The sequence below is a fragment of the Oryza sativa genome, chromosome 8, assembly GCF_034140825.1.
Source record: "Oryza sativa Japonica Group chromosome 8, ASM3414082v1".
In the NCBI taxonomy this organism is placed as follows: Eukaryota; Viridiplantae; Streptophyta; class Magnoliopsida; order Poales; family Poaceae; genus Oryza; species Oryza sativa.
The window spans coordinates 466509-491758 of NC_089042.1; the positions used below are offsets into that span (position 1 = coordinate 466509).

At 40.0% G+C, this 25250-nt stretch overlaps 3 protein-coding genes across 8 annotated transcripts; 2 read left to right on the plus strand and 1 right to left on the minus strand.

Annotated features, from left to right (window-relative positions):
• Positions 1–113: 113 nt before the first annotated feature.
• Positions 114–3488, minus strand: LOC4344470 (probable adenylate kinase 2, chloroplastic). Its single transcript, NM_001422877.1, has 7 exons — positions 3234–3488; positions 2741–2836; positions 2402–2530; positions 2180–2314; positions 1553–1699; positions 924–998; positions 114–709 (listed from the first exon to the last, which is right to left on the minus strand). Exons 1-7 carry the CDS (start codon positions 3423–3425, stop codon positions 611–613), a joined length of 873 nt encoding a protein of 290 aa, NP_001409806.1. The 5' UTR covers positions 3426–3488; the 3' UTR covers positions 114–610.
• A 3236-nt stretch (positions 3489–6724) lies between these two features.
• Positions 6725–12189, plus strand: LOC4344471 (auxin-responsive protein IAA25-like). Of its 6 annotated transcripts, NM_001422884.1 has the most exons (11): positions 6824–7242; positions 7353–7554; positions 7633–8655; positions 8765–8856; positions 9132–9173; positions 9337–9446; positions 9915–10180; positions 10918–11219; positions 11302–11422; positions 11544–11621; positions 11739–12183. In NM_001422884.1, exons 7-10 carry the CDS (start codon positions 9933–9935, stop codon positions 11611–11613), a joined length of 741 nt encoding a protein of 246 aa, NP_001409813.1. In that variant the 5' UTR covers positions 6824–7242; positions 7353–7554; positions 7633–8655; positions 8765–8856; positions 9132–9173; positions 9337–9446; positions 9915–9932; the 3' UTR covers positions 11614–11621; positions 11739–12183. The 6 variants fall into 6 exon arrangements, with proteins under 6 accessions (XP_066168930.1, NP_001409813.1, XP_015648257.1 ...); XM_066312833.1 differs by lacking the exon at positions 9132–9173 and having other exon boundaries at positions 6725–7242; positions 11739–12189; XM_015792771.3 differs by lacking the exon at positions 9132–9173 and having other exon boundaries at positions 6891–7242; positions 8545–8655; positions 11739–12189.
• A 1885-nt stretch (positions 12190–14074) lies between these two features.
• LOC4344472 (bromodomain-containing factor 2) lies at positions 14075–21570 on the plus strand. The gene is made up of 9 exons (NM_001422885.1): positions 14075–14348; positions 14867–14925; positions 16695–17480; positions 17598–17675; positions 18290–18527; positions 19150–19225; positions 19840–19981; positions 20346–20639; positions 21057–21570. The coding sequence occupies exons 3-9, from the start codon at positions 16749–16751 to the stop codon at positions 21267–21269; spliced, it is 1773 nt and encodes a 590-aa protein (NP_001409814.1). The 5' UTR covers positions 14075–14348; positions 14867–14925; positions 16695–16748; the 3' UTR covers positions 21270–21570.
• The last annotated feature ends 3680 nt before the right edge of the window (positions 21571–25250 follow it).

The window sequence follows — 25250 nt, forward strand, 5'->3', positions numbered from 1 at the left end:
TGTTCCTCCTAACAGGAAGGGTGAAGGAGCTAAACAAGCTGACATGTTCTTCACCCTTTTAGTTTTAATGCTCATTTCAGACTTCTCACATGCTTCTGCACTCCTTGATATGAGCTCAATGCTTCATACAAGATCATACATATTGTAGTTGCTTGATATAAGCATTGCCTGTTGTGTTTTAGAGCCAGATATCTAGTTTATAGTAGCACAGAATCATCACATAACATGTTTTGACTTAGCATCAGAAACATCTATAGGGTAGATACATATACAGATACTCCCAGAAGCAGTAGAAAGTAGAAACAAACAGCTGCTAGGGCTCCGCAAATACAATCAAATGAAGTCAACCCTTTCATTAGGGTTGTATATCAAATACATTCCTAACCATTTCTTCGGTAGAGGTGTTTACAGGACAGCAGCTATGCATGTACATCAAAGGTATGATAGAAAGATTTCTAACATTCATCCTGTCGATGCTTTGTCACTTCCATTTGTCTACAACAATAATGGGATTCTTCAAACCAAAATTCCCATACTTCCAATTTCCAACTACATGGAAAAGTATAAAATAAGTGAATCTGAGCACGTTCAATCGGCACAGATCTTTTGCTCATGCGCTAGCCACCATTTCTGTTTTCTTATCAAGGCTAGAAGTCAGCTGCTTGTCGATCTCAGCAAACACATCATCCACCAAAGCATCCCCTTTTACCTAAATTACAGGACATTGAAGGCAACATGTTGAATATTAGTGCACTAAGATGCTAGTATTTTTAACTGCAGAAACATAGGTAAAATACGGCATGGTTATTTGATTGTATGATTTTAGCATCATTTAAGTATCAGAAAGGAATGCTGATGTTCAGGCTCTCAGCCTTGGTCCAAGTAATGAGAGTTTTCAATTCAACAGGAGATAACATGCCTACCTCAACTATCACATCTTCGTAAATTGATAGCAAGGATTCTACATTTTGATAATGAGTCTGTAACCTCAGCTTAACCTGCAAAGAAAAAAAAAACAGATGTGAATTGGATCCTGATGACATCAAGCTCTTTTATTTTCAGAATAAACATAAATAGAAAAGCATTAAAGCAGGTTATGAGAAATATTGGAAAGAAAAAAGACAACCATATGGACACTGCAAAGTTCTACCATTGCAATGTGAGATTCAAGAAATGGCATCCTAAACTAGATAAATTCACAATTATCCTCCACCACCACAAGAACCAGTGAACTCACACCATCAGCTCAAATTCAGCTGCTGATCATCAGTGCAAGACCTTGGACACAAGTACACCACAGATTCTACGACTTTACATCGTAAATATTGAATGTTCTGTGGACATGAATATACATACAAACAAAATTACATGATAAGAACAGTCCACGGGCATATGACAAAGTATTTCAAGCTAGTTTGAATAATAAGAGAGCAAATAATTGGAATGTTCAGCACATCAAATAGCAAATGGGTCCATCATGTCAATTATAGATGCACTACTATATTGGCCTTTTTTTTTGTGTCAATAACCTCTAGAAACATCAAACATGTACCTTTTCTTCTGTATCATCAAATCTCTGTGTAAGCCTTGAAGCGATTTCTTCATTCTCCGGTGGGGAATACTTTAGATGGTATATTTTCCCAGTTACAGGATCAAGCCGTCTCCCAACTACCCTTTCAACAAGAAGTTCATCTGGAACCTATATCAGCAAACGATGAACTAAATTACATGTCCGTTCTCCCTCTGTGAAATATAGTTACTAAATTCCACCCCATTTCACTGAGAAATAGATAAAGCCTGCCCGGCAAACATGTTGAGAGCATGATAAAGTTCATTGTCCTTGCAGTTAATAGAAATAATGCCTCAAAATGAAATCGTGGATCTCTTTTATTTTTTTTCTTAAACTAGATAATCTGTCATTATTTTCAAAGAAAAATGATATATCAGTCACAACTGGCAGCTTTCTTCTGTTCAAGATATTCATTAGCCTAAGTGGCTAAGTGTATTGACCAACAGTGTTTCAAGGACTAGAAGGAGTTTGCAGAGAAATCTAATTGTTACTGCTAGTACTATAGGTTAATTAATGGTGAAAAAGAAATCCTTGTCTAAAAAGGTCAAATATGACAATTGTTTTGGATTATATGCCAGCAATTTGGTGATTCGGTCTTCTGGAACTTACATCCAAAAGAATGAAAATGTCAGGTCGGATATTAAGAGTTTCCAGCGCCATCGCTTGCGAATAGCTTCTTGGGTACCCATCCAACAACCAACCCTTTTCCTGAGCATCTGGTTGCAGAAGGCGTTCCTTCACCATCTGGCAGTAAACCAAAAATATTTCTTCAGCACCATTTATAACTTAACTTCTATGACATCAACACAAATAACAAAAGTAGAAACCCACATTAACAACAATCTCATCAGGAACCAGCTGACCCTTCTCCATAAATTCCTTAGCTCGCTTCCCATTCTCACTGCCTGCAGCAATTTCTGCCCTTAGCAAATCTCCAGCAGAAATGTGCACCAGACCATACTGCAAATTACACCACCCATTACTTAACACAATGAAGAAAACCAGTCTATGATTCTCAAAAGATGTTTACGGAACTATTAACAATTTAACTTCATTACCTCATTACATAATACATACATATGCCACATAGCACATGAGTATCATACATTTTTACCAAGCATTATGAAGAAAATAAAAACTGAGACATCATGCAATCCCCAACTCACTTACTTTGCTCTTGATGAGCTCACACTGCGTTCCCTTTCCAGATGCTGGAGCCCCTGCTATCATGACCTTCAAAGGATCAGCCTTCACAGCCACAACAACCTGAAATCAAGTTGGCATAGATGTGTAACTCCAAAGTGTTAATCCACAGGGCAGAGAAGGACAAGGGTTCTCACAGGATCAGGCTCAAATATCATCCTTACAATGCAATTTATAAATGTATAGACTACTAAACCTAAACTAATAAAAACTCCATCAAATATCTTCCATTTCAAGAACTAATAACCAGCACATCTAATCTATCATAGAAGGCAGCAAAAGCTTCAAAATCCCGTAGTTTCGTGGCCAAAATCACGAGACGCACAAAGTAGCCAGCAACCGTAAAAAATCCAAACTTCACGGAGCTTTCTTTTGATCTCCCCCTCTCATAAACTACTACAAGTAGCTAGCAATACTACATGAAGCAAAAATCCCCAAAAACAAAAATCGCAGGTAATACCTTGGCTGCTCGAGGCAAGGAGCGTGGCTTCCTGGTCGCCGGCGAGATGCCGCAGCGGCGGGCGGATTGGAGGCGGAGAGAGCGGGAGGTCGCCGGCGAAGGGGGCAAGAAGAGGCCGCCGCGGACAGTCGGCCTCTCGGCGGATAAAACCGGCGGCGAGAGGGTGGCGGTGGCGGCCATGGAAGAGGCCATGGGCGGCGGCGCCGGCGAAGAACAACACAAACGCACAACTTCTACTACTACTAGTCTACTACTACAAATAAATAAATGCTTCTCTTTCTTAAAAAAGAAGACATTTTTTCTGTTGACAATTCGTGGACGAAAAACATGAGGAGATATGTGTTTCTTTCCCTTTCGATTTGGGAACTCATTTTCTTGGGTTATTATTATTATTATTTCTAGGTAGGTGTGTGTTGGTTTGAGTACTGCAGATTGATTTTTGAGGCCCAAGATCCCTCCTTTCCTATGGGCATCCTGTCCATGTTTTTTTCCCTTTTTTTTTTCTAATTTTCGTTTCTGTGATGAGAGATGACTGATGGCTTGTGGCTTTGTTTTTGTTTTATGTGTGGTGAGGTTGAGTGGTAGCAAAGGGTAGTTTTCCTTAAAAAAAAAGAAGTTCCTTTTTTGCATAGAAAAGACATGATTTTGGATGAAACATGCTTGTAAGAAAAAGAATGATATTCATCGTTTATCAAGCTATTGAGTATCGATGCATTCTTTAGGGCATGTACAATGGTCTTTATTAGCGGTCTCTCTTTATTGTCATGCGAGCATATTTGGTGATATAGAAGAGAGAAGAAGAAGGAAAGAGAAAGATGGTTGCTACGCATGACAATGGCACAGAGTCGACTCTTAGCATTTATTAAGAAATTTTTTTGTTGCATTGAGTCTAATAAAGGAAAGATGACTAGTAAGAAAGTATTTTGGTGCATTAATGGTTAGAGACCATATTGTCTTAACTATTGTAACGTGATAGTCTCTAATTAACGTAGAGACCACACCGGTCTCTACCTTTGTACTTTCCCTTAATGCACATTAATCTCGATAAAGTTTCTTTTTGGGAATTTTTGGTGATAGAGAAATTTCGTTTCCACCCCTTTATTTAGGTAAAAATGAATTGTTTCATTCCCTAGTTTCTTTTCTCTATTAGTTGTAACCTCTTGAAAGTTGTTTCCAAAACTAAAATATCTCATCATCAGCTTGTTAGTTTAATAGTTGCACTAAAAACTTAAATTCCGAGGCTTACCTTTTATAGTTCAATTTGGGTTTATTTATCATAGTCTATTTTTCAACATAGTTTCAAACTGCTAATTACGGATATTATTCTTTTATTTCATTTATTTTTCACGGCTTTTCAGTTATAGATCCAGCAATCAGGCTAGTGCAATATGCTACCATGTCATATATTCAGCCATTGCATTGCCAAAGGGTTTAAATTCAAGATTTATTTATTTTGCAAGGATAATTGTTTTTCTTTAAATTTTGTTAAAAAAACAAACATATACCAGTTTGGCTCCAAACATCTCGTTTGCTTGTCAGCTCGTCAAAAACTCGTGTTCAGCGTTTGCAATGGACCAAAAATTGCATGGGTACACAAAAGTCACCGGTCTTTGTGCGTGCCAATAGATTTTTTCAAACGATGTACTTGAACACCCAAACCCCTCCAGGTTGGTTAGCCCCCACAATTGCTTTGGGTAATTGGGTTTGGTCAAACATCACCTTTTTTTTAAAAAAAAATCAGCACATATTACTTGCCAAAAAAAAAACTCAGTGATAAAAAAATATATATGGGCACATATAATGTATGGGGAAGCGGCCTTAAAGTATGGGTTAAGAACCGATTTATAGGGGGCAGCTTCCCGTGTAGGGGAACCGGTTTTCATGATACTTATTGGCCCTATTTCTAGTGTTTCCTGTTAGTTTTTTTTTTTCTGTTTTAAGCAACTTCTTGTTAGTCATAATATTTTGAGGAGGTAATTCCCTTTGGAGCATTTTTTTAATTACACGGTAGACGCACATGCGCACACACCACTACACACGTAACGCTACTCTCACACCCTTATGAATGTGTCCCCACACTTGCTCTAAGAGACAGAGACCAATGACATATACCTGATCTTAGTAAAGTTTTGTTGAAAGTCCGTCTGTATGTGTACGTAATATTCGTGGGTACCAGAGTTTATATCCTGGTGGGTGGATCTGGGTTTGTTTTAAACGAATAATGATGCTACCCTTGCTCACCCAATAAAAATGCTGCATCAGTGTCGTCTGCAACTTCTCCAAATCTAACCAATTCATTATGCGTTTCAAGGTTGTTTGTAGAAACACGCACACAATTTCTCGAGTTGATTTTACCTCTGTGACTATCACCGAATGATCTGAATCTGAAAAACTCTCTGACAGAATGTGGTAGCAGCAGCCACAGCAGATTCTTTCATGCCAGAGTTAGTGCAAAACAGTGCAATTAATACTGTCTGATAATCCCAAGTACAATGCCTTTCAGTTCTTACAGGTGTTCATGTTTGTGCCCTCTCCTATACATCTTCAGTGCCTAAGCAAGAAGCATCATGAAATCTGAAAGTCAACCCTTGCTGTACAATATATATATATATATATATATATATATATATATATATATATATATATATATATTGTCCTTTTCATTTTTCCTGTCCCCTTCTTGAGGGATGCTGCTTGCAAGTATTGCATCTGGTGGTTACACATGCTGGATGCATTGCATTGGACATAAGCAGTTGACACTTGCAAAAATGCAAAGTCACTAGTACCTTTAAGAAAAAAAAAAGGAGAAGCTAGCTGAGAAAGTTGGAGATCTTGGTTAGATTGTCCATCCATTGGCACTATCTCTGGTTGGCAACCACGTAATTCCCTCCCTTTTCAGTTACTCATCAATTACCTTTTAGTTTTTGTCACTTCAACATTTTGTGGTTACATTACAAAGCAATGTTGCTGAAACAGTTGAGATAATATATAAAAAAACGAAGCATATTAGGGGTAATTAGTCATAAGAATCAGGTGTCCCTTCACCATTGATGCAAAGCAAGCCACTGAGTAAATAAGTTGTTCTTTTTTTCTTTTAAAAAAAGAAAATGCTGGATTCATTGGATTTTATCTTTTCTTTGGTAATATCAGATATTTTTTAAAAAACTTAAGCAATGTGCAATTTTAGATGACAAAATAGTAAACTTCTTATGCGACCAAAATCTAGCGAATACGAAACAAAAATTCATTGGATTTTAGCTTCTTTAGCACTAGTAGTATCACATAAAAATCAAGTTTTTTCGCGGAGGCAAAAGCTTCGCAATGTACGATTTGAAGTACTAGAAAAAAAAATTCAATGCAACTGAAATCTAGCAAATACCAGATGGAAAAAAAAGAGAGAAGAGAATAGAATATGGTTGACATCTGAATTTGTGAAAGGGAACATGTGTATCTACCACTCACAAACTGGCACTGCAAACCAAAGTGTTGCAGCACTAGTAAAAAAAGAGCAAAGCCTGTCCTTTTCCAAGATTTTCATGCCCAAACTCAATCTGTTGATGAATGGATTGATTGATGGATGGATGGATGGTGGGTCTCTGGGTTCTCTGCTCCCTAACAGAAAAGAAAGAAAGAAAGAAGCTTTCACCACAAAAACCCAACCCACCGGTGGACAAGAGGAATTCGACTATTCCAGATAGGGCGACATGGACTGCGAGATGAGGCGACTCTAGTGCCAGTCACTCCGGTGGCCCATTTTTTCTTCCTTTTTCAGGGGAAAAAAAGGAAGGAATTTGGGTAGATCAATCAATGGAGCAGAGAAATTCGATGTTTGTTTGTTTGTTTGTTCAATAGAGGAGAGCAATTCTTGGTCATGTATGCATCTTGCCCACAGTGGAAGGAGTGAGTGTGATTTGGAAGACGCAGGTAGAGGGTGTGCCTTCCAGGTGTTCGATCATTTGCCTCAAAGAATCCATATCCTCTTTTGTGCTACTGTCCAGATGATGTTCAGGTGATGGTTTCGGATGCCAACATGACTTCCTTCTTGTGTATGTCGGAAGAGAAGTGAGGAACCTGAGTTCTTCTTACCACCTTTAATTGTTCGACTTGATCGGCATGCAGGAATAATAACAGAAAGAAAACTCCAAGAGTGCTGACAAGTGACAACCAGGAGATGCAGACATGCAGTTCCTCGATGAATGATTCCTGATGTCCTTGTACAGTTGTCCTCAGCCATTTGGAACAATGGGGATTCTTTGCCGGTATGCTCTATCATCAGGAAGGAACATTTCTGTGAGAAGAGCTGCTACAAGATATGTATGAGGTATGAGGTATCTATCTCCTGCCAATTACTCCAAGCTTTTCCATGTTCCAATAATTGCTTGTTTCTGCGTTCCTGCAGTTAGTTAAAAGAAAAAAAAAGATACTAGAAACCAAAGCTACAGAAGAAGCAATTAGAGGGGCCTAACTCATCATTGTGAGCCTGAACATAATGCAGTGTTAAAGATAAGTCAACAAAGCTTCTTGTCTGAGTCCACTTATGTTCTGAAAATGGCATGGCATGCAGATCAGACAGGACATATTGCTGCAGCACCTATTAATCTGCCTACTCCTTAAGCACTAAGAAAGAAATATATACTAAAGTGTTTATTCCAGTTATTTTTAGGTGGGACAAGATACTCCTGAGTAAACAACCCATCATTACTTTGTGATACAATTAGGCAGGCCAATCATGGAGCTAAATGGAATAGAACTTGCTTAGGGATAGCTTATAGGTTTTCTCTTTGCACCTTAATAGATCTTCACATCCTTGTTAAGAGACGTGCCTTTAAATGATTAAATTAAGGAAGTACATGCAAGTGGTAAAGCTTTTCGGGAATACGCAAGGAGCGCATTTTTTCCATTAAGAGAAATAAAAGTTATTTACATTTGAAAGAGAAAAACAGCACGGGACTGATACAGGACAATAACAGACAATCCTAGGTCTATCTCTCGCGCAAGTGGTAAAGCTGATAGGTGAAAAGATGAGTGTCTTTCTAATAAAGCTTCTCACCTTACATGTAAAGAACAGATACTAAATATTATGTTAACATGGAACGTAAGGAGCTGTCATTGTACAAAGAGGATCAACAGCAAAGTAATATTTCTTTTCTAGTATATAATAAAGTTTGTACAATCCAATAGATTCTTAGGAGCTATTTTTTCTTCAAGTGAGGATTTTGATGCATATATGTAGGCATCATGGAATCATATGCCTTGCTTCCACATTAACTTAAGAGCAGTCTGAATAAGCATAGGTCATCCAACTTGTCAGGTTTAATCGATTTTGGTTAGAAAAGCAAAGATTATCTGTACTAATGCAGAGGGACCAAATGGCCATCTTGAGTTACTTTACCAAGGTCTCATGTGGGCAGAAAAGGCAAAGGTACATTTGGTTTAGTGAAAAGCACTGATGTTGTGGACCTCAATAAAACTCTAATATTCTTTTACTAAGTTTATTTCTTCTTGTTTGAAACTTAACAATTTTTCCTCAGCTTATGGTAAAATGGGCAATGATGAGAAATGTGCTCTCCAGTGTGTCACCACAAGCACTAAGACACTATCTAATGGTTGGAAAACGTCACAGGTAAAATCTAACTCTTTCTTCTCTGAATCAGAACAATAACTTGCTTGACTAATACGCTGATAATAATTCAAAAATAGCTTGGTGAGTATGATATGTTAAGGACTAGTGCATGCTTCGTTTGCAGTCAGATAACCACTTAGTACATGGTAACATCAACGTCTATGTCAATACCTACCGTAACTCGGTAGCTGAAAGAATTACCATCTAATTTTAAGATTTTTTATTTCTGGTGGGAGTACATGCAGCACTATAAATCACTAAATTTTAATTGGCAGGAACCATAGAAGAAGATCCCAGGTTCATCATAATAGAAGCTGGTACATGTTTCATGGACCACATTTAAACTGGAAACACACAGCTCCTAAGTTTTTAGTCTCAGTATCTCCTTTTAAATTTTGCATGATGCAAGAGGGCATCTTGAGAAATATGTTCAAGTTCAGCATAACTGTTACCCAAAAGTGATCTGCCAATTTTCTGCAGAACAAAGAAAGCAGAGCAGGGGAGCATGCTTACTTTCAGGAAAAGATTGAAGTGGACTGAAGTTTCAACTGGAGCTCCAATAGACACCACATTCCCCACCAAGACACAAGGTCAGACAAAACCACACAGAAAATCTTGCAAACGACAAGACATTGCCATCCACATGTCCACTTGTATCTTGTTGATTTTGGTGCTCTTATACTCTTCAGAGTATAATTTTATCAAACTAGTAGACGCTGTAACACATTCATACTTCAAAACTTTTTACTGTTCCTCAACTTAATTCCACACATTTCAAATTTACATGGATTCAGTGTGATTCTGATTTTTTTTCACCAATATGTGTAGATCAAATTTTGCACTTTTACAGGCCTATCATTATTTCATACTTTTAGTTAGACCCCACTGGTGCACTTTAGTACTCACCAAAGGTCTCCCCACAAAGACACCTGCCTTTCTCATCATCTGCCTCCTCAGTTCCCTTTAATTATTCCCTTGCAACTACCTCAACACCATAAAGACCTACAAAGCCCTTCTCTCACACACTCTCACACAATTGCTACATACAAACACTACAGTTTGGGAGAAGAGAATCCATGAAGAGCTCTTCAGTTGCACCAAGGCTGAAACAGGAGAGACAAGATGACTGTAAGTTTCAGGAAGGTGATGTGAACAGCCTTGAGCTTCGGCTTGGCATATCTTCCGACAATGACCAGATCAGTGGTGGTGGTGCTGCTAGTCCATGGCTTGGTGTGGGAGTGCACCCTTGGAGCCTGGCTGCAAGGCAAGGGAAGGCAGCCTTGGAGCAAGCTCACCAGAGGCCTAATGAATGTGCTGTCCAAAGGTTTGGTTACCACTTACAATCTAATAGCTTTTTCCTAGAAATTTCTGCCATGAAAACATTGTGTTGAATTAGGTTGAGATGAAATCTACTCATTGTTCTGAAAATACAACACAACCTTCATATCTCTTTTGAATGTAAGAGATTGCTCTGGTTCAGTCAGGGGTATATTTAAGTTGCTCCTTGTTTTGATGTGATCACAACTTGTTCTGGGAGATCATAAAAACGCATGACAGCAAACAAGAGAACAAAATACTGCCTGAATGTTCAAAGACAGAATTCGCGCGTAAAGGGAGGAGAAGGAGAAAAAAAGTTAAACAGAAATATAAAAGGGAAGCACAAAGATGATCTTTATTTTTTAAAAAAAGAAAATAAAAGGAAAAAGAAACAGAAAGGAAGCAGAAGGGGCCATTAGAGCCATCATCATGCAGAAGTAAGAACCTCCATAACTTTAAAGGTGGATGGAGAAAATGACCTTCCCATTAGTTTCAGCCTGCAGAGTTGCTGTCATGAAATTCTCATCCATTATCTAAAAGATTGAAATTCTCATCAGTATGGAATCTTTGCAGTTAGGGAGGAACAATAACAAATGGTTCATGGTAGCACCTATCATGTATCAAAGTTTATTTCTTGTTTGCTACCATGAACAATTTACTTAATTTATTTACTATCAATGTTTCCAAAAAGGTTTAGCCTCATCATCTCACCAAATTTACTTTATTTACTAACAAAATGTTCAGAGAAAACCGCGCGGCTTCATCAGCTCAGCTGGTGGGATGGCCACCGGTGCGCGCATTCCGCAAGAACCTGTCCACCCCAAAACCTGCAGATGCAGATGACCTGATGAACAAGGTGAAGCTCTGCTCTGATGAGGGCCATGGCTCCAGATGTGCAGCCCAAGAGAGGAGGTCATCATCAACCATGTTTGTGAAGGTGAACCTGGAGGGCTATGCTGTCGGAAGGAAGATCGACCTGAAGGCGCACCGCAGCTATGACTCTCTGTCCCAGGCTCTGCAGAGCATGTTCCATGGCTTCTTGTCAGGTCAAGACCTTTGAGTGCTGGATTGGGAGTGAGCTCCATAGTATTTCTTGCTCAGGTGACTGATCTTGATGCTTGGTTTCAGATGGCATTGCAACTAGAGACAATGAGCTGCAGCAGATGGAGGAGGGCAGCAAGAAGAGGTATGTTCTTGTGTATGAGGATAATGAGGGAGACCGCATGCTCGTCGGCGACGTCCCATGGGAGTACGTTTGTTTGCTTTGAGAAACCTCTCATTTCTGACATTTTTTTCCTTTTATCCAACGAAGAAGATGACATGAAGAGCTGAAAACTGATTGATCGATCTTGCAAATTTTATATATGCAGGCTGTTCATTGCTTCAGTGAAGAGGCTCTACATTGCTCAGGATCCTAGAGTTCATGCGAAGCTACGATAATAGCAATGGTGTGTACCCAGGAATGAGCCACACCTCCACTGCAAGAACATGCAGTTAAATAGTTAATATGTTTGGAGCAGAACATGTACTAATAGGACACAAAAATTAACTGCTTGTTTTTGCAGTTGCAAGCTGATCCTGAAAGCCTGGACCGCAACCGAGGATGAGAAAGATCGATTGCTGCTTTTATCATGAGCAGATGCAAGGAAATATATATATGGCATAGGATGACAGGAGCATCATATTCAAAGAGACGAAGCAGCAATATGTGCTAGTGTTTAGCTGACATGCTGTCCCTGTTCGCTTAATTAGTAGAATGATTAAATTTGCCTTGGTTGTGCTTGAGGGAGCTAGTGCTCATACTAGACTATACTAATTCCCTAAAAAAAAACAACAAAAAAAGTAGACTTCTAGTGCGGTTAATGTAGAAAGTTTTGGTTGTGTATATATTTTTTGACCTGTTGTACTATAATTGAACTGATGGTGCATTAGCTAGTGCTTGTTAATTAGCTTGTACTATGTGTGTGGGTGGATGTAAATGACACTGGGTGCAATAAACTAGTCTTGGGTTCACTACATCTGTGAATTTTCGTTTTGAACCTGACATTATTTGCAAATTCGTTTGATCCTTGGACAATGTTTTATGATATATCAGTAAGTCTCAACGTGAAATGGTGAGCTTGCTCACTTTGTTGCTAATTTCAATCTCCAAATTGCCAAATTTTAATAGCGTTGGATGTATTTAGTTTGATATCTTTCGAAAAATTTGGTAGTGTTTTTTGAAGAAGTCCGTATTTCTACCGAAAAGTAGTTACAAAAGTAGTCTTGCATAAGTTGTTGACGTTGCTTCCGGAGAAGTAGTTAGTTTTCAGAACAGAGCGAGAAAGAGAGAAAGAGAGGTAGGCACCGTAAAAGAAGCCCATGTTCCCACTCTTCTTTCCCCCATACCTACCAACTAGTGGGTTGAGGGCCTCGGTATCTCTATTTGAAAAGAGAGATATCTACACCAAGAAATATGTGATCGTTCGAAACTAGGATGTTTACCCACCGAAAATTGGTATATACTCCTTCCGCTTCAACTTATAAGACGTTTTGACTTTGGTCAAAGTCAAATTACTTTAAATTTGACCAAGTCTATACCTACCTAATTAAAAAATAAATAAGGCTTCCGAAAATTCTTTTTATCCGTCGTTTTTTTCTTCTGCAACGTAGTTTTTTGTCTGGTTTTTTTCCTTCCGATCGGTTTTTTCTCCGCATGCGGTTTCTCTTTGGCCCCGGTTTTTTTCGTCCGATTTTTCTCTTAGTGGGTCGCAATTTTTTTTTGTTGCGGTATTTTTGTGGGCCTGGTTTTTTCCCACCGTGGTTTCCGATCATTTTTTCTTGGTGCACAAGGAAGGATTGAATCCCAAATAGAGGTACCTAATTTTTATCTTTACCTTTTATTAAAATTAAAGATGATTCCGTATTCATCTTAATTTTCATCCGTCATCTGTGTTAGACACGTATAAAACCAAATTGGACCGGAAAAAACAATCAACTAGCAACACGACCAAAAAAACCAAATCGAACCAAAAAAAAGGTCCACCAGCGACCCAGACAAAAACTACTAGATCGGACAGAAAAAAACTCAGCGACTTGGATCATAGCAGAAAAACCATGTGTATTATTAAAAAAAATCAACCATGTGTATTATTAGAAGAAAATCCAGATCAGACGGAAAAAAATGAGCGACCCGGATCAGACAAAAAAAACCATGTGTATTATTAAAAAACTAGATCGGGCCAAAAAACTCGGCAAAAACCATGTGTATTATTAGAAGAAAAACTACATTGGACCGGAAAAAAATGAGTGACCCAGATCAGACCCGGAGGTCGCCGTTGTCGTTTCTCTCTCTTACCATGTTGTCAGTCGCGTTTCTGCTTTTCTGGTTTTCTTCGATATCAATGTCCACCATCAATTGGTCAGTCCAATTGTAGGACACATCCTACCACAATCCTCATCGCCGTTTGATCGTCAGACCATCCACGCTCATCTTGAGTATTATGAGAACATGAGTACATCAATATTCAATACTGGTTTTTATCCATCATAATTATCATTAAAATTTCTAATCAATACTTAGCCTAAGAAAAAAAATTATCCGTAGCGAAGCACAGGTATTTTGCTAGTTTGTCGAAATAAGTAGTAATATTTTCAATCCAAGACAAAATTATTATGGAAATATATTCAATTATTGATTTGATGAAACTAATTTAATATTATAAATATTACTATATTTATTTACCTATAAACATAGTCAAAATGTCTTATAACCTACGTTGTTTCAGGTTATAAGACTTTGTAGCATTACTCATATTCATACAAAATGTTATTACTCCTTCGTCTTGATGGATCGGTCAGGATCGTCTCGCTTAGATCCAACGTCCCAGATTATCCCAACCTCCCTCCCACGGTCCCACCCAGATCCTCCACCTTCCCGCATCCATCTCCCTCATCACGCCGACGCCGCAGCCTCTCCCCAACCCTAACCCTAATCTCCTCCCTCGCCGCCCCCGATCAGCGCAGCGCCGCGCCGCGCCGCGGGAGGAAAAGGAGGAACGCCTTGCCGCAAGACCACCGACCGTCGATTCCACGCCGCTCTTCTCCGCTTTCTCCGCCACCCCCGCCAGGGAGAAGACTCCGCCCTCCGCCATCAGCAACAACGTCGTCTTGATCTTCATCCGATTGGATTGGAGGTCAGCTCTCACAGCAAGGCTCTCTATTGCTTTCCTTAGGCATCATGATATGTTGCTTGCTCTGTGCTGGTTATATACTAATTCATTGGATTCATAATTTTGATGAAGATTGGATTGAAGCCTTCAAAAGAACGGCAAATCCTGAAAAATATAATATAGGTTTGATGGTAGGCTCTTAATTTAAAGTTTTAGGGTTGTTTTTCTTACCATACATTGTTGGATGGATGTAATGCTTTATGCTTATGGTACAGTACAGTATACTTTATGAAATTTAATATGGCAGTGAAGTTACACATACAGTACACCAAATCTACCATAAAAAAGCAGATTGTGAAATTTAATATGGCAGTCAAGTTACTGATGGAAACATCCAAACTGAATGTTTTTTTTTTTGCTATAAAGTTATTTTTGTTTTTTTTTTGGCTACTCGGCATGTGTACGTAGCTAAATTTAGCATGCTGCATTTAGGAGGCAAGCAATTTTTTTAACTCTTCCTGATTTGGTTTCATTTCATTTAGGTGGGGCCTGCGTGGTCCTTCACCTCCCAGCGTGAGGGCACCAGGAGAGGAAGGAGAAGGTACCCTACTTTCAACCCTAGAAAATAATTTCGTTTTCGAAATCTCAGGAATTGGATCGATGAATAAATTTAGGAGCGGCGACCGGCGAGCGAGTGATGATGATTAGGGCTGGATATCGAGCCAACTCGGCTCGCTCCAGCTTGTTAGGATAACGAGCTGGCTCGGCTCGGCTCGTTATCCTAATGAGCTAAAAGGCTAGCTTGGCTCGTTTGAAAGCTCGAGCTAGCTCGTTTAGCTCGCGAGCCAGAGCAATAGAACAAGGGATGAGCTTGAGCATAGAAAAAACATAGCAAATCTTGGCATCATCAGCATCACTTCATCACATAGCAAGCACGCAAGCATCACCATCACTTCATCAAGCAAGAAGTCAAGAACATATAAAGTCAACTAGAAGCAAAAGGGGATGTTGCCGATGGAGTCGCGCAGCAGGGCCGACCAGTTTGCTTGACCCTGGCGAGGCTTGCTCGTCGTCGATGCCATCCATGCTAATTAACGCCCTCCTCCATCTGGTGACCTCTTGTTCGTTGCCTGCTGCGGCCCACCATCCTTCGGCGATGGTGGGTGACGGTGGCGGCACGCTGGGCTCTATGAGAAAGACGCCGGGGCCGCTCTGAGACGTCGGCGATGGGAGCGGCTGCTGCAAGCATCTTGGGTGGTGCTGCTGCGAGAGTTTCCAGCGAGAGTGGTGGCTCATTTGGACTGAACCGAACCCAACGAATCAATCCCCTTCTACAACAAGATGACGACCTGGCGTGGAGAAAGGATAAGGTTGGGGGAAAGGATAAGGTCGTGGACGATGAGTGGCGCTGCGGACGCACAGCGCTCGCTGCTGGCGGAGGTGGATTAGCAACTGGCAAGGGCGGGAAAGGATAAGGCCGTGGACGATGAGCGGCGCCGCGGACGCACAGCGCTCGCTGCTGGCGGAGGTGGATTAGCGACTGGCAAGGGGCGCACCGCGCGCGCGATGGTGGCGGTGGAGCGGTGGAGTGAAAAGGAGAGGTCGAGAGGCACCAGACAGCTAGGGTTACTGTGTTAGCAGCATTTCTTTATGTGCCTATCCGCCTATGGGCTTGGTGGCTTTGTGGGTTGGTCACGTGTGGTCTACTGCTGCTGGGTTATCAAAGCTCATTACGGCTCGCGAGCAGCTTGCGAGCCAGCTCGAGCTGGCTCGTTATCTCTAACGAGTTAAAAGGCTAGCTCGGCTCGTTAGGAAAATGAAACAAGCCAAGTCGAGCCGAGCTTGTCACGAGTCGAGCGAGCTAACGAGCCACGAGCTTTTCGTCCAATCCTAATGATGATGCTGTAGTCCAGTTCCAACCTCGAATTATCCTTTTTTTTTCTCCGTATTCTGTCCCAAAACACCAAAATCCATGGTTCAAATCACCTAACCAACCTTTGGTTTATCTGGTCGATCCCTCGAGGTTCCTCCACTTGCTCCCCGCTATCAAGGTTTCTGGAAATCCATTCTGACTTTGATTTTTTTTCTCTGTCTGATGATGCTGTTGGTGATTCCTTGGATTGGTTGAGAGTTATTCTGTTCCGGTCTGAATCCTAATCTCCCAGCAATCCAATCCGTACAGTTCGTTGCGGGTTAGTCCAATTCCTGCGTTACAGAGCATTAATTGGAGTTAATTTCTAAGAAAAAATTTGGGGGAAGTTAGATCCACCCCCCATCCTCTCCCCTTCTTGGTTTGCTTATACTACTCACCTAAGGTTTACTTACTTAGTATTACTCATGGAATCCACTCTACTTGTTAAAAAATTGCAGTGTGTACTTCTCTGCTGGCCTGTGTGGTGAGGTGATAGCTAAACTAATAGGAAGATGAAGCGCAAGCGTGGGCGTAAGATGGGCAAGAAGGGCAAGTTGAAAGCTTCCATCACAGCGGATGCTTCTCCAATGTCCCCGTCCAGCCCGAGCACCGTGGATGCTTCCTCAAAGTCCCCCTCCAGCCCAAGCACAGAGGAGAACGGCACCAGCCCAGCGCATCATCAGGCAGATAATGCGCCTGTTATTGCTCCGCCACCAGTGCCTGAACCAGCACCTCCTGAGCCGGAGAAGCCAGCCGTGTCTACTGACGTACAGAATGCTAAGCCAAAAGTCTATAGCCGAGTCAGGTTGAAGTTCAAATCTGCCAAAGTGTTGGAGACGCACCAGGGTCCTTCAGAAGCAAAAGCACCTGTTGATGGTGGTGGTGGTAAACCTGCAAGTGCTGCTCCTGAAGCGAGCAAAGAAGTTGCGGAGAAGGCTATTGTATCACCAGACGGACAGAAAGATGCGCAGGCAGCAGAATTGAGTGGTTCTGATAAGGATAAGATGGCAAGAAAAGTAGCAAGCATAAATATCAAGTCTGTAGGATTATCTTCGGTAGAAGATAAAAATCAGGACAGGAAAGCTGATTCAGTCAGTGAACCTCTTCCAAGCAAGCAGGAAACCGTATTGGAAAATGTAGAAAGCGAGACTGCATTGGAGCCGAGAAGCTCACAAGAGTTGGAGGTAAAGCAGGCTACGCCAGAACGTCAGCGAGATGACAGAGAGCTAACTGCTGCACTTGAAGTGAGTATAAATTTGGCACATCTTTATGTTTGGTCTTTTTATTGTGCAAACATGACATGGTAAAGATCTACAAATACATGGAAGTTACACAGTTAATTTCCTTGATCTTGCTGCCAGGCTATTAAGAAAGTCATGAAGATGGATGCAGCTGAGCCGTTCAACACACCGGTGGACCCTGTTGCTCTAGGAATACCTGTGAGTATTTTTATTTGGTATTGCTAGGTGTAATGGTTTTCTTCCTTTGAAATGATAACCTTTTGGTATCTTTATAAATTTTGATCTTGAAAACTTGCTTCTCGTAAATTTTGGTGTAGTATTCATTGCTTCCAACGAACAGGTTCATATAGATATATGTTAATGTCCGCTAGATATGTAATCATTACTGTTGTTCCGGGTAGGGAAAGAACCGATTCCATGGAGGGGGTAACTCTATAATCAGTGGCTTGCCTTCCTTATCTGATATCTCTAATTGTTATGTTTGAATAGCACATTCCATTTCTCCGTTCTGTAGCTAAATTTTACAACTCATAGGCTATACCTTGCCAGATGGGTCATCTTGCTTGCAAGATGAGTTCTGCACTCCAGTTCATTTTGTTGTTTCATGAACATAGTTGAGAGAGTATGAAACAATCATCACAAATAAAATTTGTTTGCAAGCTCTGTAGATTTTTGTAATAGCATGTCTCATGTTTGTTCTATTACCGTAGTAAATTTATATGCTCTTAAATCTACTGGTACTGGATTTTTTTTCACTTTATTAGTCTTCCAACTTTTGTTTATTTGCCATTTACAGTTAGCAAAATTTGCAGGATTATTTTGATATTATTGATACTCCTATGGATTTTGGCACAATATGTCAAAATCTAGAACGTGGTGATAAGTATATGAACTCGGAGGATGTGTATAAGGACGTGCAATTTATATGGGATAATTGTACCAAGTACAACAGTAAAGGTGATTACATTATAGAGCTTATGAAACGGGTGAAGAAGGGCTTCATGAAAAACTGGCTGGCAGCAGGCTTGTATTCTGATGCGCAGGAGAATGGTAAGTATTGCTCAATTGGCCATAGTTCATTCTTTTGTTCAATATCGTTTTCTTCTTTTTTTCCTTGATGTCCTATAATCTCCGCTGTCAAAACTTCCTAGCTCTTGGGTTTAAATTGCCACCAGTTAGCTATTAGATCACCAAAGATTCCTTTATATAATTCTAATTTTATTTGGACGTATTATTGTGAAGCTATGAAAAGTAATGGTCAACCTCTTATGATGGAGACCATAGAATAAAAAAGAGAGAGGGAGTAACTTGAATATGAGCTCTTGTCACTAGTACCTGTTTTAATTAGTAAGTTCTGTATTCTGTAAAATATAAATGATTTAATACTGCAATATTTATTTTATCATTGATTTATTCAGTCTGTATGGAAGAAATACAAATCTGGTTTTCTGTTCTACCATGGACTCATTTACTACATAACACAGTCAAATAAGAATAATCTTAAGGTATAATAATGCCATTGTGCCGCCAACTTTTCACATTTCGTGGTGGTGGGTGTTAAACAGTTCTGTACACATAACAGGATGTCCATTTTGGGCAACTATATAGTTCACTACCTGTATGAATGCATGCGTTCATGTTTATGATGTGTTTTATCCAAACAAAAATATAGGTGGCAATGATAACACAGGCGATGAGGATGTCAAAGGTTCAAAAGGCAAGTCTAAGCAAAAACGGCGGCGCCTAGGGTATGCAATTTATCTTCTGACAGCCGCATGTGCAAGTTTCTTTTGATTGCTTTATTCAAGAAGCTAAACCATCACGTGCTTTCAAATTTGACGGGGCATTCATTTCAGCAATCAAATCTATTAGTAGAAATTTAAAACATTGTGGAGTACTGTTTAGATTCGAAAGGGGTTAAATTCAACAAAACATGATAATGCGTTGGAACAAAAATGATAATACTAAGACATAGTTGTGTGCTATGCATACTAAGACTTACTTAAGTGCTGATATTGACCTTTTGTTTGTTTTTAATTTATTCTTGTTATCGGAGTTGCATGTTTCGTTTTTTGGAAAGCGTAAATCTACCTAGCAGAACCATGCCTCTTCCATTTTAATCTTTTACAGCTCTTAAGGGGCTATTGATGGTATTTCATTTGCAACTCAGAGTAAAGTGATATCACTGTAACTCTAGGAGCACATGTTTTTTCACTTAAATATTCCAGTCAGATTAAGGTTATTATAGCAAGATTATTTTCCACTGACTTCTAGTGAATACAAAAGACAGTAGCCTAATCTGTTGAAAAATCTGTGGTTGTCCTTGTTTTCTTACATGATAATATGATATGTTTAAATACAGGAATGATCGACACAAAAATGACTGTGCATGTGCTGTTTGTCAAGTTACACGCCGCAAAAAGGAAAAGGATGAAATCTTGGCTGTCATTGAAAACGATACAGCTGCAGTGAATAGTAACATTTCTGACCAGCAAATCATGGAGGTTAGAATTGTCATCCAAATCTTTGTTCTACTGTGCATTTCGTTTATGCACCTTGTCTATTTGAAACATTTAGTGTACACAGATTTTTTTTCTCCATCTTGATGTTACCTTTCAATTGGAGTGATATCTTGTCTATTTGAAGTATTTAATGTACATTGGCTTTATTTCTCCATCTTGATGTTCAATACCATGAAAGTTTTATCTCATTTGTCTGCATGTACATATTGAAGTATTGCTCATTACATTCAGCAGATGCCTGCTACACACTACATTTGTTTTAAGTTCTCCAGGTGTTATTGTAAAGTTGTTTTTCCAGCCATGCAGATCATCTTCACCTTGAACTAACTTATGCTTCACATAACAGGTAGACTCAGGCATTAATAACGCTGGTAGTCATGACACTACCTCTAGTCAGGAGCAACCACCACAAACTGATATGTACAGAAGAACAGTGGTAGCAGATGATTCAGGGACTCTGATAGAAAATCATGTGAAATTCTTCAACAACCAGCCACTGCCACATGATTATGAGGATGAAGGCTCCAGACCATACTTTGACGAAAAAGAAGAGGTAGACTATACGGATTTGATCAGTCAGGAGGAACATACATCCAGTCAGCCCAATGATGGCTCCGAAATTGCACAACACCAACATAAGGTAATTTTGGACAGAATATCAGTGCTGTTTCAATATTACCATGTATGGTATGACATTATTTGACAATTAGAATAGGATCAACAGTGGAAAAAAAAGGTTCCTAATAGCTCCTGTGATTCAGTGGCTGGTTTGTCCAGCATGCTCTTTAGGCTTTATATTTGTAATGAGTAATGTGTTGGAGTGTTGCACGGGTTGATGCATAATTTGAGTCCATTTCATCATCAAGCCATATTGATTGCTCTTCTGTTACCTGTGCACTCTGCTTTCAGTCACACTCACATGCGCTCCTGGTATGCCTGCACATCGTGTTCTTTTTGTTTGCTAATACCCATATATACCATCATAGTAGGCTGGAAAACCATGGTGCATAGCATACCTAGAAATTCTAAACATTGGTTTTATTTCATTTCGTCACAGGAGCCAACAGAAACAAGCCAGGAGATTGAAATGGAGGATTATCCCATACAGAAGGAGAACCAATCATTCTTGCAACTCTGCGCACGGCTTTTCCCCAGCAACCAGAGTTCTGTTTTCAGGGGACGCCATTCTCTGTTCCGACAGCAACAGCGGCAGGTTTCAATGAAGGGAAGCCCTCTGCATGCGGCCATAACAGCGATAATGAAACGGTAGGAGTTTTGTCCCTCCAATGGCTGCTTAGCAGCAGCCGTTTCGTGTAAAGGAAGCTCAAGGCAGCGTTGTGACTTTGGGAAAGAAAGCTGTACCCTGAAGTCACGGGAGCTGGTTGGAATAAAACAGGTTAGTTGAAACATATCTTTGAGCTCAGAGGCTATAGCTTGATTTAGGTACGAAATTAGTTGGGAGATACCTGTCTATTGTATGACAATTATCTATGTGTAAGGCTGTAAGCTTCATATTTGTATCAAGATAATTGTGATAGTCACATGTTGCCACATTGCTTACCGCGCTGGAGTAGGGTTGTACTTGAACCTTATAATTGTATTGTTGGTGTCAAAAGATTTAATTAGTATTTGGGCCGATTCTTCTTCTGTCCATCCAACCTGCCGCCTTACCTGAATTGACTGCTCAGACTCGAACAGAAATTCGATTGGGTTAGCATAATTGAGGATTGAATATTGTCAATGAGTATCTGTACATTCTCCCAATCAGTTGGTCCTAAAACTGTCGCCTGCTCCCCTGGATTTTGGATGTCTTCCTCAACATGGAAATGCATAGGAATAATTTTCATGGATGGGTCTACACGAACTGCAACGTTTCTTATTTTCATAGGTCAATAGCATCCTTTGAAGGTGCCAGCAATTGTTTGCAGCTTCAGCTACCGTTTTCCCAGGCAAGCAAGCCGTTGGGTTCTTGCTCATTGCCTTGGGGCCTAGGCAAAGTGCTTGTTTGGATTGTTTTGGCAAGATTGGATAGGTTTTGCTAGCTTTTGGTTTGCCACCAAAGGGATGTGCTAAATTTTTGGCAAGGTTTTGTTTGATTCGCTACCCATGGAGTATGCCAAACCAAATAATTTGGCATTAGCCAAAATTTCAAACCAAAACGGATTGTCATTTTGTGGTGATGCCGATTGTTTGGCACGGTCAAGTAAAGATTCCCTACAATCGTGAAAGCAGCAGTGCGCAGATGATGGTTTCTCAGATTAGATTTAACTAGAAACATTGCCCGTGCGTTGCAACGGGAAGAAAAGACGAGAAAATTGAGGAAAAGTTGAGAAATACTTATATTATGTAATTAATTGAAATATCAATTTTCTGGAATATTTAGGTATTTTTTAAGTAGGTAGGTGTATAATTAAATTAATTTATAAGTAAAGTAACGCACGGGAAGAAAAGACGAGAAAATTGAGGAAAAGTTGAGAAATACTTATATTATGTAATTAATTGAAATATCAATTTCCTGGAATATTTAGGTATTTTTAAGTAGGTAGGTGTATAATTAAATTAATTTATAAGTAAAGTGAGTGTGAGAAATAAAATGATATGGTGAATTTAATTTTTATTAAATTAAGCATGATTATTAATACTCTTTGAAATTTTGTGGAATTTTAAGAGCTTAATTGCTAATTTTGATCATACAAACATCATTTCAGTATCTATTTAAATAAAAATCCTCATTTCTCTCTGGGCTATTTTCAGTCTATTTTCTTTCTCAGACCGCAACTTAAGTCTAGTTAGCCTCCCCCAACTCCTCCTTTCACTACGTTGAGTTGGACCCGCCAGCCTACCAGCGGCCCATCAAGCGTGCGCGAGGCGGTCCGGCACGGACCGGTGGTGGCGAGGGTGGTGGAGGAGGGGAGAGGAAGGCGACGGCTCGGAGGTGGAGTGCGGCGGTGGCGCGCGAGGTCGCCGAGGGCACCACCTCGCCGAGGTCTAGGAGAGGAAAGAAGAGAGGGAGAGAGAAGAGAGGAGAGAAGATGAGGAAGAAGAGAGAAGAAGGGAGGTGAGACTGACATGTGGGGCCCACGTGGGCCCCGCTATTTTTAATTATTCTTTGTGTGTAGCTAACATGTGGGGCCACGGTTTTTTTTTGATATGAATTGCCACGTAAGCGCCACGTGGGATGAAGAACAAGTCAAACCAGCCACGTTGGCGCTACGTCAACCAAAACCGCCATTCAAACCGCCGAGGGACCTCGTTTGAACCGGTTTTGATATTTTAGGGACCGGTTGTATCTGGTTTTAGTGTTTAAGGACGAAAATAGGATTCGGTGTAAAGTTAAGGGACCACCAGTGAACTTATTCTGTTTTCAGCCCAACACCGCCCGGCCCAAGTCTCCTCTCTTTCCCTTCTAAATCCAGGCGGCCTAATTCTTTCCAGGCCAGCTCGGCCTGCTATCCTTCTCCACTTTCGGCACATTTGGTTCTCTCCTTCTCCCCTTGCTTTGGGGGCTGTTTAGATTGATGTCATTTTCAACCATACCATTTTTTTTTGGTAAAATTGTCAAAAAAAATATCTACGTTTAGTTTGTTGCCAAATTTGGTAAATACATAAGAAATCCTGCCAAAATTTTAGCAATATTGCCATCTTGCCAAGGTTTATTTTGGCTGCAATCTGAACAGGCCCTTGAACCAGCCAGGATGGCCCAACGTGCTTGGCCAGCTGATGCCTGCACGCCGCTATCGTTCAATCGGAGAAGCGTTTTGACCGAAATTTACGAATTTTTCGATTGGAAAAGCGTTTTGACGGACGACAAAATTTATGTGACATTGGAAAATTACGAATCATTTAATTAGTTAATATTTTACAACTGAAAGCAATTTTATGAGTCAAATTGTAAACGTACATGCCATTATTAATTATTAACTTAAGGTGCCTTAATACTTTGTTAGTAACTCGGCATATTCGGTTCTTTCCTGATTCTATGCCACCATTTGAACTTTATATTTCGTACGGTGCCTTCCCATTAGGGGTGAAAACGGGTCGATTGGGTTGGATCTCACCCTTCCCATATCCTAACCCACATTTTATAATCGGAATCGGGTCGGAAATAGATAGTGTCGAATACGGATACAAACTTGGATAATATTGGACAAAAATACAGAACGAATACGTACCAAAGCGGATACGTACACTATCGGTTACAAATATTTATTCTGATATCAAGTCAAAGCAACAATCACATATACCACATAGGCAATAACCATTCAACAATTTCATATATCTAATATGACTATTAGACCATTAGGACTGTAGGAAACAAATAGGTACAATACCTCACAATTGAAATCATTTCATATATGACGTACAACTGAATATTAGGTCATCAAGCTCAATATATCTCATAGTTGAGTCACAATATTAGTATATCACCCCATACAAGTTATCAATAAGCATCATTCATAGGACCACATAGGCACATACTAATAGACATCATTTAATTATCACCAATTCATCGTAACAGTAGTACCTCGTATTAGTACTAATACATATTACCAAAAAGTAGCTCAAAAAATCATATTCAGGGATACAATCAAGCCAAAAGATAAATTTATATGATGGTTTGTTGGGCCTGGTGGTGAATGGTTAGTGGACTGATGATGATTGGCCTTTTTGGCTAGGCTTGTAGCAAATAATACGGGTAATATCCATATATTTATCTGGGTAATACTCATATTTTTTACCGGATAATTCGTATCCGTCTGATACTACGTTTCTGAACCTGATCTCATATCCGCCAAAAAAGACCCATATTCGGACCTGATATATGTGAAAAGTCCTGGGTACCCCGAATTTGTTCCAAAATAATGTGGCCGGGCGAGCGGTCGGGAAATACCCACCCCTTTTTCGCCCCTACTTCCCATCCTAGCTGCACGCAGGGGTAATGCCTAGTTACTTATTTTTGTGCAGCTGGTTAATTAGATCAGGGAAAAATTGATTTACACAACTGAAAGAATTTTCTTCTGGTGGTGTTTTTTTGGTAAGCAGAGTAAAGAAAAAAAAACATTGACAGAAGAGTGAGTACCCATTCAGCAATGCACAATTTAATCTTAATAGAAATTAAATCTCTCAATTTACAATATAGCATATCCAAACATGTGCATAGCATAGCCGCTATATGCTCAACCAGGGGCTGAAGTGTGCAATCGTGCAACCCAAACAATCGGCCAGTAAAGTTGAGAGAAGTTGAAAAAAA

Coding starts and splice junctions, on each gene's coding strand:
- LOC4344470 (NM_001422877.1), bottom strand. CDS start 3,425: ATGGCCTCTTCCATGGCCGCCACCGCCACCCTCTCGCCGCCGGTTTTA. Junction 2,531..2,740: donor GTGAGCTCATCAAGAGCAAA/GTAAGTGAGTTG, acceptor TGTAATTTGCAG/TATGGTCTGGTGCACATTTC. Junction 2,315..2,401: donor CTGATGAGATTGTTGTTAAT/GTGGGTTTCTAC, acceptor GTTTACTGCCAG/ATGGTGAAGGAACGCCTTCT.
- LOC4344471 (XM_066312833.1), top strand. CDS start 9,933: ATGAAGAGCTCTTCAGTTGCACCAAGGCTGAAACAGGAGAGACAAGAT. Junction 10,181..10,917: donor AATGAATGTGCTGTCCAAAG/GTTTGGTTACCA, acceptor CAAAATGTTCAG/AGAAAACCGCGCGGCTTCAT. Junction 11,220..11,301: donor GTTCCATGGCTTCTTGTCAG/GTCAAGACCTTT, acceptor GCTTGGTTTCAG/ATGGCATTGCAACTAGAGAC.
- LOC4344472 (NM_001422885.1), top strand. CDS start 16,749: ATGAAGCGCAAGCGTGGGCGTAAGATGGGCAAGAAGGGCAAGTTGAAA. Junction 18,528..19,149: donor TTCTGATGCGCAGGAGAATG/GTAAGTATTGCT, acceptor ACAAAAATATAG/GTGGCAATGATAACACAGGC. Junction 19,982..20,345: donor CTGACCAGCAAATCATGGAG/GTTAGAATTGTC, acceptor TTCACATAACAG/GTAGACTCAGGCATTAATAA.